This window comes from Mandrillus leucophaeus, unplaced genomic scaffold, assembly GCF_000951045.1.
Source record: "Mandrillus leucophaeus isolate KB7577 unplaced genomic scaffold, Mleu.le_1.0 Scaffold666, whole genome shotgun sequence".
In the NCBI taxonomy this organism is placed as follows: domain Eukaryota; kingdom Metazoa; phylum Chordata; class Mammalia; order Primates; family Cercopithecidae; genus Mandrillus; species Mandrillus leucophaeus.
This window is the reverse complement of record NW_012107208.1, coordinates 971365-987336: the sequence shown is the minus strand read 5'-3', so window position 1 is coordinate 987336 and position 15972 is coordinate 971365. Positions and strand designations below refer to the sequence as shown.

General features: G+C 38.3%; 1 protein-coding gene across 2 annotated transcripts in view; it reads right to left on the bottom strand.

The window, feature by feature from the left end:
* The window catches only part of MAOB (monoamine oxidase B), a 130854-nt gene that overhangs the window by 84357 nt on the left and 30525 nt on the right, over positions 1-15972 (bottom strand). The window contains exons 2-4 of one of the 2 annotated variants that reach the window (XM_012001605.1): positions 6457-6499; positions 6230-6324; positions 1415-1552 (exon numbers count right to left, since the gene is read on the bottom strand). In XM_012001605.1, the coding sequence (XP_011856995.1) occupies positions 1415-1552; positions 6230-6322 (231 nt within the window). In that variant the 5' untranslated portion in view covers positions 6323-6324; positions 6457-6499. The remainder of the gene's footprint in view (positions 1-1414; positions 1553-6229; positions 6325-6456; positions 6500-15972) is intronic. The other variant, XM_012001604.1, reaches the window with a different exon arrangement.

The following is a 15972-nucleotide window of genomic DNA, read 5'->3' as shown; positions in this document are numbered from 1 at the left end:
CCCAAAGTGCAGGGATTACAGGCGTGAGCCACTGCGCCCGGCCAATATAAAATAAAATTTGAAGGTCAACCCAAACATTTATTTATAAATTAAGGAAAACTTTTACCCACATTATACCAAATTAAGTAGCTGCTTAGTTCCCATTTTATTAAATGTTTCATGATTTATGGTCAGTTATTTGTCTCGATATTATCACTCACAAATAATATAAAGATGTCAAAATTGTTATATAAATCAAAATTGACTGTTGCTAGTTTCTTCTGTCTTATAAGGGGGTGTTTTCTACCAGTGAGGAATAAGTTCCTACGCTGCTTACTTCCACCTACAGGAGCAAGTGAAGATGAGAGAGGAAAGACTGAAATTGAAAACCTCTGCCAGTTCTTCCATGGGACTCCTGGATGGGGCCCAGATTAGGTGATTGTTTGATTGTCAAGAGAACATGAGTGACTTTGTGGACCAAGATGAGGATGCTGGAAAAACAGAGGAGCAGGGAGATGTGAAGAGAGTCTGAGGACCAGCAGCATGGTAGGAGACTGGAATCTGCAGAGAAATGTGACCAGTGAGAAATCCTCAGGGGATGCTTTGATCTAAGAGGTTATTAGAATGAATGTCCAACATTCAGTTCTAATCTGTTTGTATTTCTACAAATTTAAGAGCCTCCCCACCCCAACTCCATTGCTCAAAACTTCAGTCAAGTTTGCTTTTCACACAGCTTATGGTGGTCTGAGAAAAATCAGGACAAAGAGGTGAGTGTGAACCCAGGTTGGCATAAGCAAAGAGAAGAAAAGAGTCACAGGCCATGAGATGTGAATGAACATAGGTATCATGGAAGCCAGAACCATGAGCCACGAATGATCATAGGAATGAGAAACCCAGTAAATTCACAGAAATCTCGGGGAGAACAATGAAACTTCCTTGCAAAAGACAGGATCTGGGACTTGAACCACTTTGATGTCAATCTCCAAAGAAGAATAACTTTAGCTGATATATAGGCCACAATGATAAAACGTAAGAATATTTCATTAGGCATATTGCAAATACTCTTTACCATGTGCAGTCTAGGGCAGCATTTTAAAAACTTTGCACAGGTTTTTGTATAATATAAAAGAGTTCCAGGTATTTAAATGGATATTTAATAAATAAAGCACAAATGTTTGTTCTCTATGGGTTTTGTTAAACATTTTACCACATGGACAATACCACTTCATCAATAACCTTTCTAAATAGGTTTAGAATTTCCACCTAATTCCCCTTTGTAATAGCAAATGAATCTCAGAGTGGCTGAAATGCCATTATAAAATACATTTGCATTGTCCAGAGATATAGAAGATTCTCTGAAAGAATGATCTGGAATTTATATAAGGAAACATCATAGAGAAGTTTTCAAATCCTTCAAAGTCTGGCCTGATCTTACCTTTACATGGTGGATCAGACGCTCAACCTCATTCACTTTGTAGGTCTCCAATCCTAATTCCTTGGCTAATCTCAAGATACGATTCTGGGTTGGTCCAACATAGGATCCTCCAAGGTCCACATATTTAACCTTTTGGTTCTGTTTTCCCCATAGGAAAAAATAAAAAAAAATTTGTAAAACATGTATAAAATAGCAAAAGACAGTCCTGAAATAAGCAAATCGACATTTCACAAGTTATAGATACAACTTAAGGTATATCTATGAAAAACTAGATTTTGTTCTTAACTCTACTTCATTCACATGACTTAGTTATTAAATCAATCTTTAATTTAAAGCAAAATTGATTGAATGCTGAATAGGCAAGAGCTTCTAAACCTCATCATTTTCAATATACTATAACGTGGTTTGGTTTTTAGTGTTTTGAATTTGTGAGCTGTGAATTGTTGATGAATCTCTTTACTCAGTACTTCAGGTAAACGTTGAGGGGACCAACGCTAGAGAAAAAGCAAGAAAGAAAACGATCACTTCTTATGTGATTTGTTAATCCAGACATTTGAAAATAGCACTAGGGAATATTTGATCATAATTTGGACTTTGAAATTGCTTTTATGTTTTATAGTATATTTACATAGTTTTGAATTGGCTTCATTTCCAATGACTGAGGGGCGACCTTTGAACAATAAAATGAGTAGAAACGTTTCCTATTTCTGAGTATGTCTAAGAAAAACCAGGTTCTTACTAGTTAGAAGCACTAGAAATGGTCCTTCTTTTCTGTTTTTGTTTATTTGCTTATTTTTTGTCTAGCTTCCCACTCACTTACCCCTCAAAAATGCAATTTTCACAAGGCATCTTTGTTTTACTCACTAAAGTATTCCAAACACCTATAGCAGTTGTCCAATAAATTTTCTCAAATAAATGAGAGAAAGATGTTTTTAAAAATTCAGCACCTAATTGTACTAAACCAGCTTCTTTATGTAAAAGGCACTCTTATATGCTGTATTTTTCAAGGAATATGAAGATTTCAAGAACTGAGGGAGATAAGATGTACATAGGCAAAAACCTGTACCGCAACATATAATAATTGTCCTTGTGTGGAACAGGTAAGTGGTGTTAACACAGAAGAAAGGCAAGTAGCTTTCGATTGGAGTGGGAAGGGATAATATCCCAGAAGTACGTGAAGATTTTGCCATACAACGAAGGCAAAAAGAGATATTTGAGGAACACAGAATGGCAAAAACAATGGCCAGTAGACAAGAAGGGCTAGACCAAGTTTGGAGGCCTGTGTGAAATCACAAATAACTAGGTTAGGGGGTATATGTCATGGTCAATAACAGATAAGGCTTTCAGGCTTATCCGAGCCTCCGGCTCTCAAGACTGGTAAGGTGCCCTCTTATGCCTCCTATGGCACCACTCCAAGCTGTCACTCACCCTCATTGTAGCATTTTCCTTGAAAAGCTATAATTAGGCAATTATAACAGTCAGTGTCCCCCTGGGAGACTGTAAAGTCTGTGGAGCAAGGCCATTCTGGGGGGATTACTGTGCCTGACTCATAGTAGGTACTCAGTAGATATTTGTTTTGAGGACAAATTCAATTACAAAGGAGATGACTCAAAGTAAAGAATGAGTACAAAGGGCTAGCAAGATGGTCGAAAAGGAAGAGCTCCGGTCTGCAGCTCCCAGTGAGATCAATGCAGAAGGCAGGTGATTTCTGCATTTCCAACTGAGGTACCTGGCTCACCTCGTTGGGACTGGTTAGACAGTGGGTGCAGCCCATGGAGGGTGAGCCTAAGCAGGGTGGGGTGTTGCCTCACCTGGAAAGTGCAAGGGGTTGGGGAACTTCCTCCCCTAGCCAAGGGAAGCTGTGAGGGACTGTGTCATGAGGAACAGTGCACTAAGGCCCAGATACTATGCTTTTCTCATGGTCTTTACAACCCGCAGACCAGGAGATTCCCTCGGTCCTATGCCACCAGGGCCCTGGGTTTCAAACACAAGCCTCCACGGCCATTTTGGCAGACGCTGAGCCAGCTGCAGGAGTTTTTGTTTGTTTGTTTGTTTGTTTGTTTTTTCATATCCAAGTGGTGCCTGGAACACCAGTGGGACAGAACCGTTCACTCCCCTGGAAAGGGGGCTGAAGCCAGGGGACCAAGTGATCTAGCTCAGCAGATCCCACCCCTGCACATGTATCCCAGAACTTAAAGTATAATTTTACAAAAAAGAATGAGTACAAAGCACCAGATATATATCATTGATGAATCCTTCCAAAAGAAGAACTGTGAGTCAGAATTGTATATGTCTTATCTCTCTGGAAATGAAAATACTCTGTAGCATCTATGTCTATTATTCATATCTTGAATGTATGGAAGTAGGGCATTTCCTTGCAGAGAAACTTGCTTTGCTTGACTTTGTGTTTAAATAGAAAATCATTAATTTTAGGCAACAGTGTCAGAATTGAAACAACTAACTAGCAATTAAAATAAGAGTATTTATAAATTGGTAAATAATTCTTTAAAAAATATAAAAATTAACTGAAGCAAAAACAAGAAGGAAAATTAGGCAGGTAAAAGTTTAGTTTATGTGAATAAATAAAAACATATCCATGTTCATGGATTGGGAGAATTAATAATGTAAAATGTCCATACTACCCAAAGAGATCCATAGATTCAGTGCAATCCCCATCAAAATGCCAATGTTATTTTTCACAGAAACAGAAAAAACAATCCTTAAATTCATATGGAATTATAGAAGACTACAAATAGCCAAAACAATCTTAAACAAAAAGAATAAAGGTGAAGGCATTATATTACCCAACTTCAAAATATATTATGAAGCAATTTTAATCAAAACAGTATGGTACTGGCATAAAAACAGACTCACCAACCAATAGAACAGGATAGAAAGCTCAAAAATAAACCCACGCATTTACAATCAATTGAGTTTTGATGAAGATTCCAAGAACACACAATGGGGAAAGGACAGTCTATTCAATAAATGGTACAGGAAAAACTGGCTATCTACATGCAGAAGAATAAAAATAGGCCCTTATCTTATACCATATACAAACACCATACACAAATAATCAACTCTAAATAGATTAAAGACTTAAACATAAGACCTGAAACTGCAAAATTACTTGAAGAAAACAAGCGGAAAGCTCCATGACACTAGTCAGGGAAATGATTTTTTGGATATGGCCCTGAAAGATCAGGGAAAAAAGCAAAAACAGACAAATGGAATTGCTTCAAACCACAAAGCTCCTGCACAGCAAAAGAACAATTAATAAAATAAACTGACAACCCACAGAGTGCGAAAATATATTTGCAAGCCATACATCTGATAAGAGGTTGATATCCAAATTATATAAGAAACTTAAACAACTCAATAGCAAGAGACAAATAACCAGAATTTTTAAAAATGGGCAAAGAAACTGAACAGACACTTCTTTTAAGAATGAAATGGCCATGCAAATGGCCAACAGGTTCATGGATAAAGTTCAGTACCACTAATCATTAGGGAAATACAAATTAAAACCAAAATGAGATATCACCTCACACCTGTTAAAATGGCTTTTATCAAAAAGATGAAAAATAACCAGTGTTGTCAAGGATGAAGAGAAAAGGAACCCTTGTACACTGTTGGTGGGAATGTAAATCAGTACAGCTATTACAGAAAACAGTATGGAGGTTCCTCAGAAAACTAAAAATAGAACTACCGTATAACTCAGCAATCCTATTTTTGGGAATATATCCAAAAGAATTGAAATCAATATGCTGAAGAGATATCTGCACACCCATGTTCATTGCAGCATTATCTACAGTAGCCATGATATGAAATCAACCTAAGTGTTGTCAGTGGATAAATGGATGAGGAAGACATGGTATATACACACAATGGAACACTATTCAGCCTTTAAAAAGAAAGAAATGTCATTTGGGACAACATGGATGAATTTGGAGGACATTATGCTAAGTAAAATAAGCCAGGCACAGAAAGACTTATAAGTGGAATCTAAAACACGTTGAATTCATAGAAGTAGAGAGCAAAATGAAGATTATCAGGGGCTGGGGGGTGAGAACTGAGGGAATGAGGAGCTGCTGGTTCAAGATACAAAATTTTAGCTAGACAGGAAGAATAAGTTTTGAAATCCATTGTACAGTAACTGTAGTAATAATAATGTATTGTATATTTCAAAATAACAAACAGTAAATTTCAAATGTACCACCACAAAAAATGTCAAGAAAGTGAGGTGCTGAATATGTTAATTAGCTTGATTTAATCACTCCACATTGTATACATATGGTGAAAACATCACATTGTACTCCATAAATGTAATACAAGTATGACTTGTCAATTAAAAATAAAATAAAATTTGAAACGTAAATTTAAAAATGGGAGAAAATCTCTCCAAAAAAGTTTAGTTTGTATGATTGGAAAGATTGTGTTGGTGTAAAGGAAGCCTTGAAGTTAGGAGTGGAAAGTACAAATAATTATGTTATTTTTCTTCCTATTTCTCACACACACACACACACACACAGAGAGAGAGAGAGAGAAAGAGAGAGAGAGAGGAACACACATATCTGCCCATTTCCCTCTTAATCCTAACTCTATGAGGCCAAATATCAAGAGATAACAAGACAAAAAGGAACAGAAGAATTGAAAGGAAGGCAAACTGGGAGAGAGGCTGTAAAGAATGTTTCAGAGTTATTTTCACCCTCTCAGAGTCAAATGAAATTGAAGATTTTTTGGGGAAAAACCAAAAATGAAGCCCCAAACTCAACTTCAGTCCCATATTTGTCCACCAAATTCTTAATGCCTTACCCTAAGAGTGTAAGTCCTGCCTCCCACACGGTCCCGGGCTTCCAGAACAACCACATTCAGTCCAGAGTCATGCAGAAGTTTGGCTGCTGCCATACCTGGGAGAAAAGACAGTAAGACATCAGGATCAAATATTTTACAAGGATGCCAGACAAGCTCCTCATGCTAACAGTCAATGAGAAAAGTCCATGCTGGCTCAAGTACACAACCTATTGTTACATTCAACTTACAAGTGGATACGGTTTGTCAATAGAGGCCCAGAGTCTGATGTTTCTGGAAACAACAAAAGGGATTTCATTTTTTGGTAAATTTCTCAAATCTTAAACACATCCTCTGTCACTATATCAAAATGTCTATTTTAATGTCTAAATTGCATGTCTGATAATATAAATGAGAACACAAGGCCATGCTCAAGAGAAATATATGAGTCACAGACACAGGACCAAGTCCAGTCACTGACTTCATTCTCAGGGTAAATATGAAAAACCGGTAAACTGAGGGACAGTGGGCCTTCAAAGCATGTGCCAGGAACTGGGATTTACTATTAAAGTTGGACTTTTAGAAGTTGACGTAAAGTTTCAAAATCAAGGACATAAAATTCGACCCCTTGTGCATCTTGATTTCCTGATGTGATCCATCACTGCAGAATGAAATAATTCCATTCATGACTAATTTAACTATTAATTTAGTCAAAAATACTTAGTGAATGCCTATTACATTCTCACCACCACGAATTTAGCTCTTAAAAAAAACCCACAGCTTTACTGAGGTAAATGTACATGCAATAAACTTTACCCACTATGATGGTTAATTTTAAGCGTCAACTTGACTGGATTGTGGGATATCTAGACGGCAGGCGAAGCATTGTTTTTGGGTGTCCCTGTGAGGGTGTTTCCAGAAGAAACTGGCATGGGAGTCGGCAGACTGGGAGAGGAAAACGGGCTCTCAATGTGGGTGGGCCCCATCCAATCCAATCAGCTGGGTCTCTGCTGGGACAAACAGGTGAAAGAAGAGGGGACTCTCTCTCTCTCTGCCCTCATTCTCCCTTCCGGAGCGGGATGCTTGTTCTCCTCCTGCCTTTGGACATCAGACTCCGGGTTTTGGACTCTGAGACTTGCACCAGTGACCTCTAGGGGGGTCTTGGGCTTTTGGACTGTGACTGGGAGTTGCACCATTAGCGTCCCTGGTTCTGAGGCTTCCAGACCAAGAAAGCTTCTCCCATGTTCCAGCTCGCAGTCAGCTATCATGGGGCTCCTCTACCTCTGTGATGGTGGGAGCCAATTCCCCCAGTAAATGTATTCTTCCATGTATCCTGTTGGTTCTGTCTTTCTGGAGAACCCTGACTGATACATCCATTAATGCAGAGTTCAATACGTTTTGACAAAGGACAAAGCATAGCGTGGAGTACATGTATAAAGTTTGGGGTACTAATCCATTCTGGATGTAGTTTTTGACCTCAAAGCTCTTAAAATACTGTATTTTTTACAAAGCACTCTTACAGAATTTAGCAAGTTTTCTCAGAGAACAGAAACCTGGTGCTCTTCCCATGACGAGTGGGCTGAATGTGCTCAGTTCCAATTACCTTACTCATTTGCTTTATGAGACCAAATATTAAGGCCATGCCAAGATGCTCTTGTGCCTTACAACATAAATAAAACTGCTTCTATCTTGTCTTTCAAAAATAATAGTTCTGTGCCTTTTAGACTCCACTACTGCAAAATTAAAAAGATTCCTATAAAATAGCTAATAGTCATATTGGGTTCTGTTTTAATAAATTAATTCAATGAACTTCTACAACCCCATGGGATAAGTACTGTTGACATTCCCATTTTACGGCCAAGAAAATCCAAGTCCAAAGAGATGTCCAAGGTCGCATAAGGAGTAGGTGACAAAGTCAGTTTAACTGCAGCATCTGTATTCACAGCCATTATACAACATTGTCTTCCCCGGACCCCCATGGCCATCCTCTTCATTGATGGCATCTTCCAACTTTTGCTACAGGGAGAAACTACACTTCAAAAGATATTTCTCACTTTTTTGGATCAACTTGTTTTTAAGACACACCTGTATGTTGTGGTTTATAAGAATCCATATAACATAAAATATGAGCCTACATTAAAAACCATAATGAAAAGCCAACGCTTCAGTCACCGTCTATCAGTGATCTTAAAGGAGGAATTCTCATTTTTTAGAAAGGCTGATTTGACATTTCATTATTTGAGTTAATCCATCTTCCCATCCCTGTCACTGGGGGCAGAGCCAATGCTTCCAGTTGCTGATGGGGTAACAGTTCCAAAGCCCATGAACCCCGTGCAGTGTACACAAGCATTGCACAACCCTGATTTAGGAATACAGGGCACAGGATTTATAACCCCAATTTCCTAATTTTACCTCCATAAGGAAAAAAAACCCACTTCTATTTAAATTCAAAATTACAAACAATACAATGACATTTTTCTCATCAAGCATCAGTTCAACAAATGAAATAACATGCAGTCATAGCAACAGCTGTTATCACTGAATTGAGATAAACCGCTTGAGCATGCTGAGGCTTAAACAAAAGGGTTCAGAAGGAAATACAATGTCACTTGTATACACTAACCATTTTGTATTCCACAAAAGGTACTGTCTTTTAGTAAATGCATTTACCCAATAATATCAGATGCTAAATATGAACAGTTATTAAAACAAATAAAGGGCTTATCAAATCATTGAACAGAGCTCTCTATGCTCATGTACCTTAAACAATTATAAATAGAAAATTACAAAAATATCTTTAAAAAAGGCAACACAAAAATGTGTTGCTGGAAATAACTTACAATTTAGATCACTAATGTTCATAGGGGGTAGTCAAGAGGCTTTTTGGAAATCAACTGACAGAAATTGATCTGAAAAAAAAAAATTGGTCCAAATATCAGTGGCTTAGGGAAGTCACTGCAATTTAGAAGGTTAGGGTACATAGGAAACTGAGCTGGAGACTGGTCAAGAGGTGATTAAGATTGTCTAGAAGAGGTAGCTCAAAAGCCTCCCTCAATGATGAATGATAAAAGGACTAATGATTTGATTGCTCAAGGACAATTAACTCTACAGAGCATCCCTCACTTACAAGACAGTTATTTCCCAAGAGTTCTTTCCTATGTTGGTTGTTTGGAACTTTTAACACATTTTGCCATAGAAACAAAAATATGAGAGATGATATATCCTCTGGGAAGTATGGAAATTTTCAAGTGCAATATTATTGCAAAAAAAAGATACAGTAGCAGAAATACATTTGCCCTAAAAACATTAGACAATGTAATTGCCACTATTTAAACATTTATGCAATAATCTCCTGATAAAAATGCAAGTAACAATTTGTTTGTTAAAAATGAAAATACCGGCCAGGCACGGTGACTCAAGCCTGTAATCAGCACTTTGGGAGGCCGAGGCAGGCGGATCACCTGTGGTCAGGAGTTTAAGACCAGCCTGGCCAACATGGGGAAACCCCGTCTCTACTAAAAATACGAAAATTACCCAGGCATGGTGGCAGGCGCCTGTAATCCCAACTACTCGGTAGACTGAGGAAGGGACAATTACTTGAATCTGGGAGGCGGAGGTTGCAGTGAGCTGAGACCATGCCACTGCACTCCAGCCTGGGTGACAGAGCGAGACTCTGTCTCAAAAAAAAAAAAAAATTAAAATACCCACAGTAATAACAGCCACCATCATAACGCATGAAGTACTTTGGTCTGTGTGAAGCGCTTTACACAAAAAGCTCAACTGATCCTTACCACAATGCTGAGGAATATTATTATCCTCATTTTAAAAAGAAAAAAATGGCAGCTTAGAGACATTCAGTGACTTAACTGTAGGTTACACAATTAGTAAGTGGCGGAGTCAGAGTTCAACCCGAAACCTGAACTCTTAACCACTACCCTTGGACAAAAAAGAAAAAATTAAAAACACAGTAACTCTACATATACGCTGATTGATATACAGTGTCTTAAAACATTCTGCTATTTGACTAAATATAAGAATCTTAAATACCAGCTTTTCTCACAGATATTTAACCTTTGCAAACAATTTAGGAGCAAGCTTATCATCACTTCATCTTTTTAAAAACCTAATGACACTTGAATTTAACATGCGGTATCAATTATAGTCTCACAAACAAATGGTAATTTGGCACTTTCAGAAGCAGTCCCTACGTCCCCATGACAGGCCCTTGGATGAATAATCATAGCACAGCACACACAAATAATGGTAGACTAATATTTAATATTATGAAATTATACAAATATTGCATCTCTCTTCTGAGAAGTTTACTTGGAAAAGTTTTCGTAAAATGACAACAATCTCAATTACGAGTAGACACCCAAATTATTTTAAATACTTAAAAATCAGTGATGTGCAACATGATTAGCATTCTGCACTTTTAGTTTTTTGCCAAGGAAAATGGCCCAAGTTAGATGCTGTAGGAGACTGGGAAATACACAGTGGCGGCAACACACAAGTGCCCTCTCTACAGTGTCTTAAGGGCAGTTAGGGGAGCCAGAATGCAAAGGGAAGGATAAAATCAAAATCACCACCTGCCTCATGCTTGGCTTTGTCAATCTGTTTCACACTCTTCATATCAAACTTTGATATTTAACAAAACATTTTTAAAAATTAAAATGCAAAGTTAATAGTCTTGAAAACACTACATAAGAACTCTTTCACAGTTTAAAGTTATGAAAAGAGAGAGACGGAATCACGTTAACCAAAAGTGACAATGAAATTCACTATACCTCAAAGAATCCCTATTGTAATCCTGGTAAACTATATAGGCATTCCTTTGGGATTTTTTTTCCTGTTGTTGTTCTCGTGTTTGTTTGTTTGTTTTTGTTTTGTTGAGACGAAGTCTCACTCTGTCACCCAGGCTGGAGTGCAATGGCACAATCTCAGCTCACTGCAACCTCTGCCTCCTGAGTTCAAGTGATTCTCCTGCCTCAGCCTCCTCAAGTAGCTGGGATTACATGCAAGCACTACCACGCCCTGCTAATTTTTGTACTTTTTGCAGAGATGGAGTTTCACCATGTTGGCCAGCCTGGTCTCGAACACCTGACCTCAGGTGATCTGCCCGCCTCGGCCTCTCAAAGTGCTGGGATTATAAAAACCAAGAATATGCAAACATCCCTCATCACCTCTATCACTCTGACAAAGCAATGGTTTTATGAGAAAATTCTAAAAACCACCAAGTCACCTTCTGATCACATAACTGGAATTCTTTGATTTGTCTGAAGAGAATGCTTTCTAGTTATTTGACACAAACACACACAAAAAGGTCTGAGGTAAGGAGATAAATATCACCAATTTGACATCAAATTCATAAAAGTGGTTTTTGTAGGTAGAATTTAGATGTTAATTGTTGAACTTTTCAACACAGAGTAGCAAGGAAACCCTGAACAGTAAAGCCATCACTGAAAACAGCTAACGTTTTGAGCATTGACTGTGTGCCAGCCGCTATTCTAAGTGTTTTAAGAACTTATTTATCCTCCCAATAACTATGAGGCAGGCAGATAAAGAAAATGAAGCATAGAGAGGCCAAGTAATGTGTACAAGGGTCACACAGCTAGCAAGTAGCAGAGCCAGTATTCAAATTCAGGCAACCTGACTCCAGATAACAAGCACGACTTCACAGTGAAACACTGCAAATCTTCCCTTTAACATCACAGATCATACAAGCATCAGGGCCACTGCTAGCGCATTCACGCATGCCTTTGTGTAAATTGCAAGAAGGCACACACTCGTGGCTAGTAAATTTCCAAAACATGTCCTTCCTTCAGGCGAATGCGGCTCACAAGGTGCATGCAAATGGCTTGGCTGGCAGAGTGGGGGGCTGCGTTACACACCCCTTCCACTTCATCAGCCAAATGCCCTTGGGCAGGGCACCACCTGAACAGCTTATGCTGTGGCCTTGAAGCTCATAAAACTTTTATTTCCTGAACAATAAGAATTTAATTGTCTATTCTTTGTCTCCTCAATTCTAGAACATGGTTGGCACTTACATGTTTGTAGAATGAATTTATTTAAAACCTTTCTACAGAGATGACATTTGATTACTGAGTCAATAAATAAATAAATGGCTGTAGTGATCAGTGTCTGCATAAGTAAAATATTTTAAATACAGTATGAGAAACTAAAATACTTAAGACATACTGAAACTGATTTCCTCTGGTCATCCAGAAATGGTAACATAAACTTTTGACTTTTTCAAAGGGAAAGAAAGACAGCCAGCCAATAATAATTACCACCTTACATTTGTACAGCATTGCACAGTTTCCAGCACTCACACACATTCAATCCTTAACAATAATGCCGTGAGTCTGGCATCGTTACTCCTATTTTGCGGATTAGTAAAAGGAGGTTCGGAGAGATTCAAGGGCTTGCTCACAGCTATACGGCTAGCAATGGCAGAGCTAGGTCTGAAACCTGGTTCTGTTTCTGTGTCCTAACGTGTGTTGCCTCAGCCTTATTACCTCCTATAACATACAGAGATCCATGTTGCTAAAACAAAATTCTTGAAACATGCAGGGTTTTAAAATCAGAATTTTTAAATTAACTTTCTTGGAAAGAGTATGTTGGAGTCTATCAATGTCCAAAGCCTTGGGACTATATCATTAGAGGAATATTTGCAGGCATGTGGAACAATGCAGCATTCTCCAGGGCAGCCCCACTGAACTACATATTAGGGGGTGTTTTGGCCAAACAGTTCCTCCTCCTTAAGTTCAAACTGGCTTCTCTTCCTGAAAATGCACCAGTCACAATTTTGGGGAAAATCTAAACAACACATGACATAAACCAAATATTGCAATGTGTACCATCATTTTGATCATTGAGAAGCAATGTTTAAGATGATGTTATTCACGTCTTGTCACCCAAAATGAAAACAAAAAAATAGACTGCAAGCCTTCTTGGAAACATGGTAACCTTTGCTCTGTTTCCTCTAAGACAATCAAAATATATAACATAAAAACAAATGGCAATAGCTTGTAAAATAATGGAGACCTTTACTGAAGCCTCAGGCTGTGGGATGATTTATGCTCTTGAAAAAGATAAAAAACATCAAGCGTTCATAAGTTGCCATAGAAACCTTTCTCCAGATGCAGCCGCTTTGAGATACTAGAATGAGATTGCCTTCCAAGGTCTTTCAGAATATGTCTAAAACCATAAAAATTGTCTCTTCATCACACTTTATATGCAAATGATTGCATTTTCTAAAATGTCAGCAATCATAATGAGTCTTGTTTAATAACCAAGCTTTTGTCTCTACCCTTTGTTGTTTGAAAGGCGTTGACTGTCTTTTATGTATTGTAATCGTGGTAGACAAAATTTGTTTTTGCTTTACCTCAACATAGTCTCCCATGAATAAAGGAATCAAACACAGAAATTACAGCTTTGTCTTTCTCGGGTTTGTGTGTTACATTATTCATTATAAAAACTGTTCAATAAAACTAAACTTTTAATTTACCTGCCTCAAATCCTTCTGGGAATTAGAGGAAGTGTGTATGAAATAAATAAACATACACTCTTTCAAGAAAATTGTTTTTTTAAGTATAGAAGATAATTATGTGATGCCATGATCATTTCCTTTTTTATTTTTAATTTTTATGCGTACATGGTAGGTGGATATATTTATGGGGCACATGAAATATTCTGACACAGGCATACAATGTGTAATAATCACATTGAGGTAAATGGGGTATCCATTTCCTTAAGCAATTGTACTCCCTCAGTTATTCTAAAATGCCATGATCATTTCTTTGATGGGGATCTGAGGATGAAATATTTCACTGCTATGATAGTAGCCCTCCTACGGATTACCAACACAATGTTTAGAATCACAAACATCTTTAAGGAAGAATATAAAACTGGAGAGCTACCATTTCTGCTTTGGGTCACCCCCTCCCTAGATCCCATTCTGTGATAGGTGTTACAAATGTCATGAAGAGGGTTAGAGGTCTGCTATAGAGTATGTTGACTACCTCTCCAGGAAAACATCCCCTTTCACCAAAAAGGAGAAGATAGATTAGGAAATCTAGAAAAAGAGGACAAAATGTGGGAGTTACCAAAGAAAAGAAATCTGGATGTGAGGTAATCAGTGATTGGAAGAAATAAAATTACAAAGGAGTCATTCAGTGATGCCAAAGGCTGGCCCTGCTTCCATCTTCTAGGAGCCTAGTAAGCCTGCCCCGACACGAACCTGTGAAACAAAGACCAAAGGAGTCAGCAGTGTGCAAGGACCAGAACCAAATGAAAACACCACCTGGTCAAGAAGAAGGCAGAACTTTGCCCTTCAGTAGAAAAAGCTGTATGCCCAAAAGGCCACCTCCTGGCTGCATAACCTCAGACAAGACTCCTCACCTTTCTGGGACTCACTTCCCCCATCCATAAAATAAGGTGATTAAATTAGGCCGCTTCCAGTCTGTGATCAACCTAAATGAGACAGGGTGGCAATGTCCTAAAGCTGAGATTTCATTACAGAGGTAGTATCTTTATGACCCCAAAGCATCTAGCCCAAAGTCTGCCCTGTGGAGCTTAAAATTTGGGTGTCATCGATAGATGTGAATAAAAATATGTGATTTTTGTGTTCATATATGATAAGGAAATGCTGATTTAAACAAAGCTGTTTAGGGATAGATGTGCTAAGATAATTAGGGATGAAATGTCATGATGTCTGTGACTTACTTTGAAATGCATCAAAAATCAAAAGGGATTGATAGATGGAGAGAGGGATAAATAGTTGGATATACTGGAATAAAGCAAATATAGCAAAAACATTAATTGTGGAGTCTAGTTGGTTGGTATATGAGTGTTGACTGTACAATTCTTTGAAAAATTTCATAATAAGAAATTTCTGGAAAAAAGTTAAACTGGTTTCTATTCTGCTGGACTTGTTCAGAGCCTCAAGTTAATGTATCACATAATTCCATAAAGATACTATATACTATTTATATAATTTCTTAGTCTTTAATAACTTATTGGGCAACAGAGGATAAAAGTGATTCTCTTGAGGGCAGAAAGTTCTTATATTTTTTGAAAAACATACCTAAAGCAACTGGTCAATTTGGTCAATGTGGCTAAACCTGATGGTGGGTTCCTTAGACTGATGTCCAAAACATGATGTGCCTCTAGAAAAGAACAAAGTCTAACAGAAAAGGCACCATGAAGGCAGGGAAGAGGGTAACTACAGGTATTTGGAAAAGGAGCTGCCTGGGGAGGTCACAAGTACATTTGGTACAGCCAAGTTACAAAAAAGTAGAAAATGATGGTCTGGGCGCAGTGACTCACGCCTGTAATCCCAGCACTTTGGGAGGCCGAGGCGGGCAGATCACGAGGTCAGGAGATTGAGACCATCCTGGCTAACATGGTGAAACGCCGTCTCTACTAAAAGTACAAAAAATTAGCCGGGCATGGTGGCAGGCGCCTGTCGTCCCAGCTGCGCGGCAGGCTGAAGCAGGACAATGGCATGAACCCGGGAGGCGGAGGCTGCAGTGAGCCGAGAAGGTGCCACTGCACTCCAGCCTGGGTGACAGAGTGAGACAAGGAAAGAAAGAAAGAAAGAGAGAGAGAGAGAGAGAGAGAGAAAGAAAGAAAGAAAGAAAGAAAGAAAGAGAGAGAGAGAGAGAGAGAAAGAAAGAAAGAAAGAAAGAAAGAAAGAAAGAAAGAAAGAAAGAAAGAAAGAAAGAAAGAAAGAAAGGAAGGAAGGAAGGAAGGAAGGAAGGAAG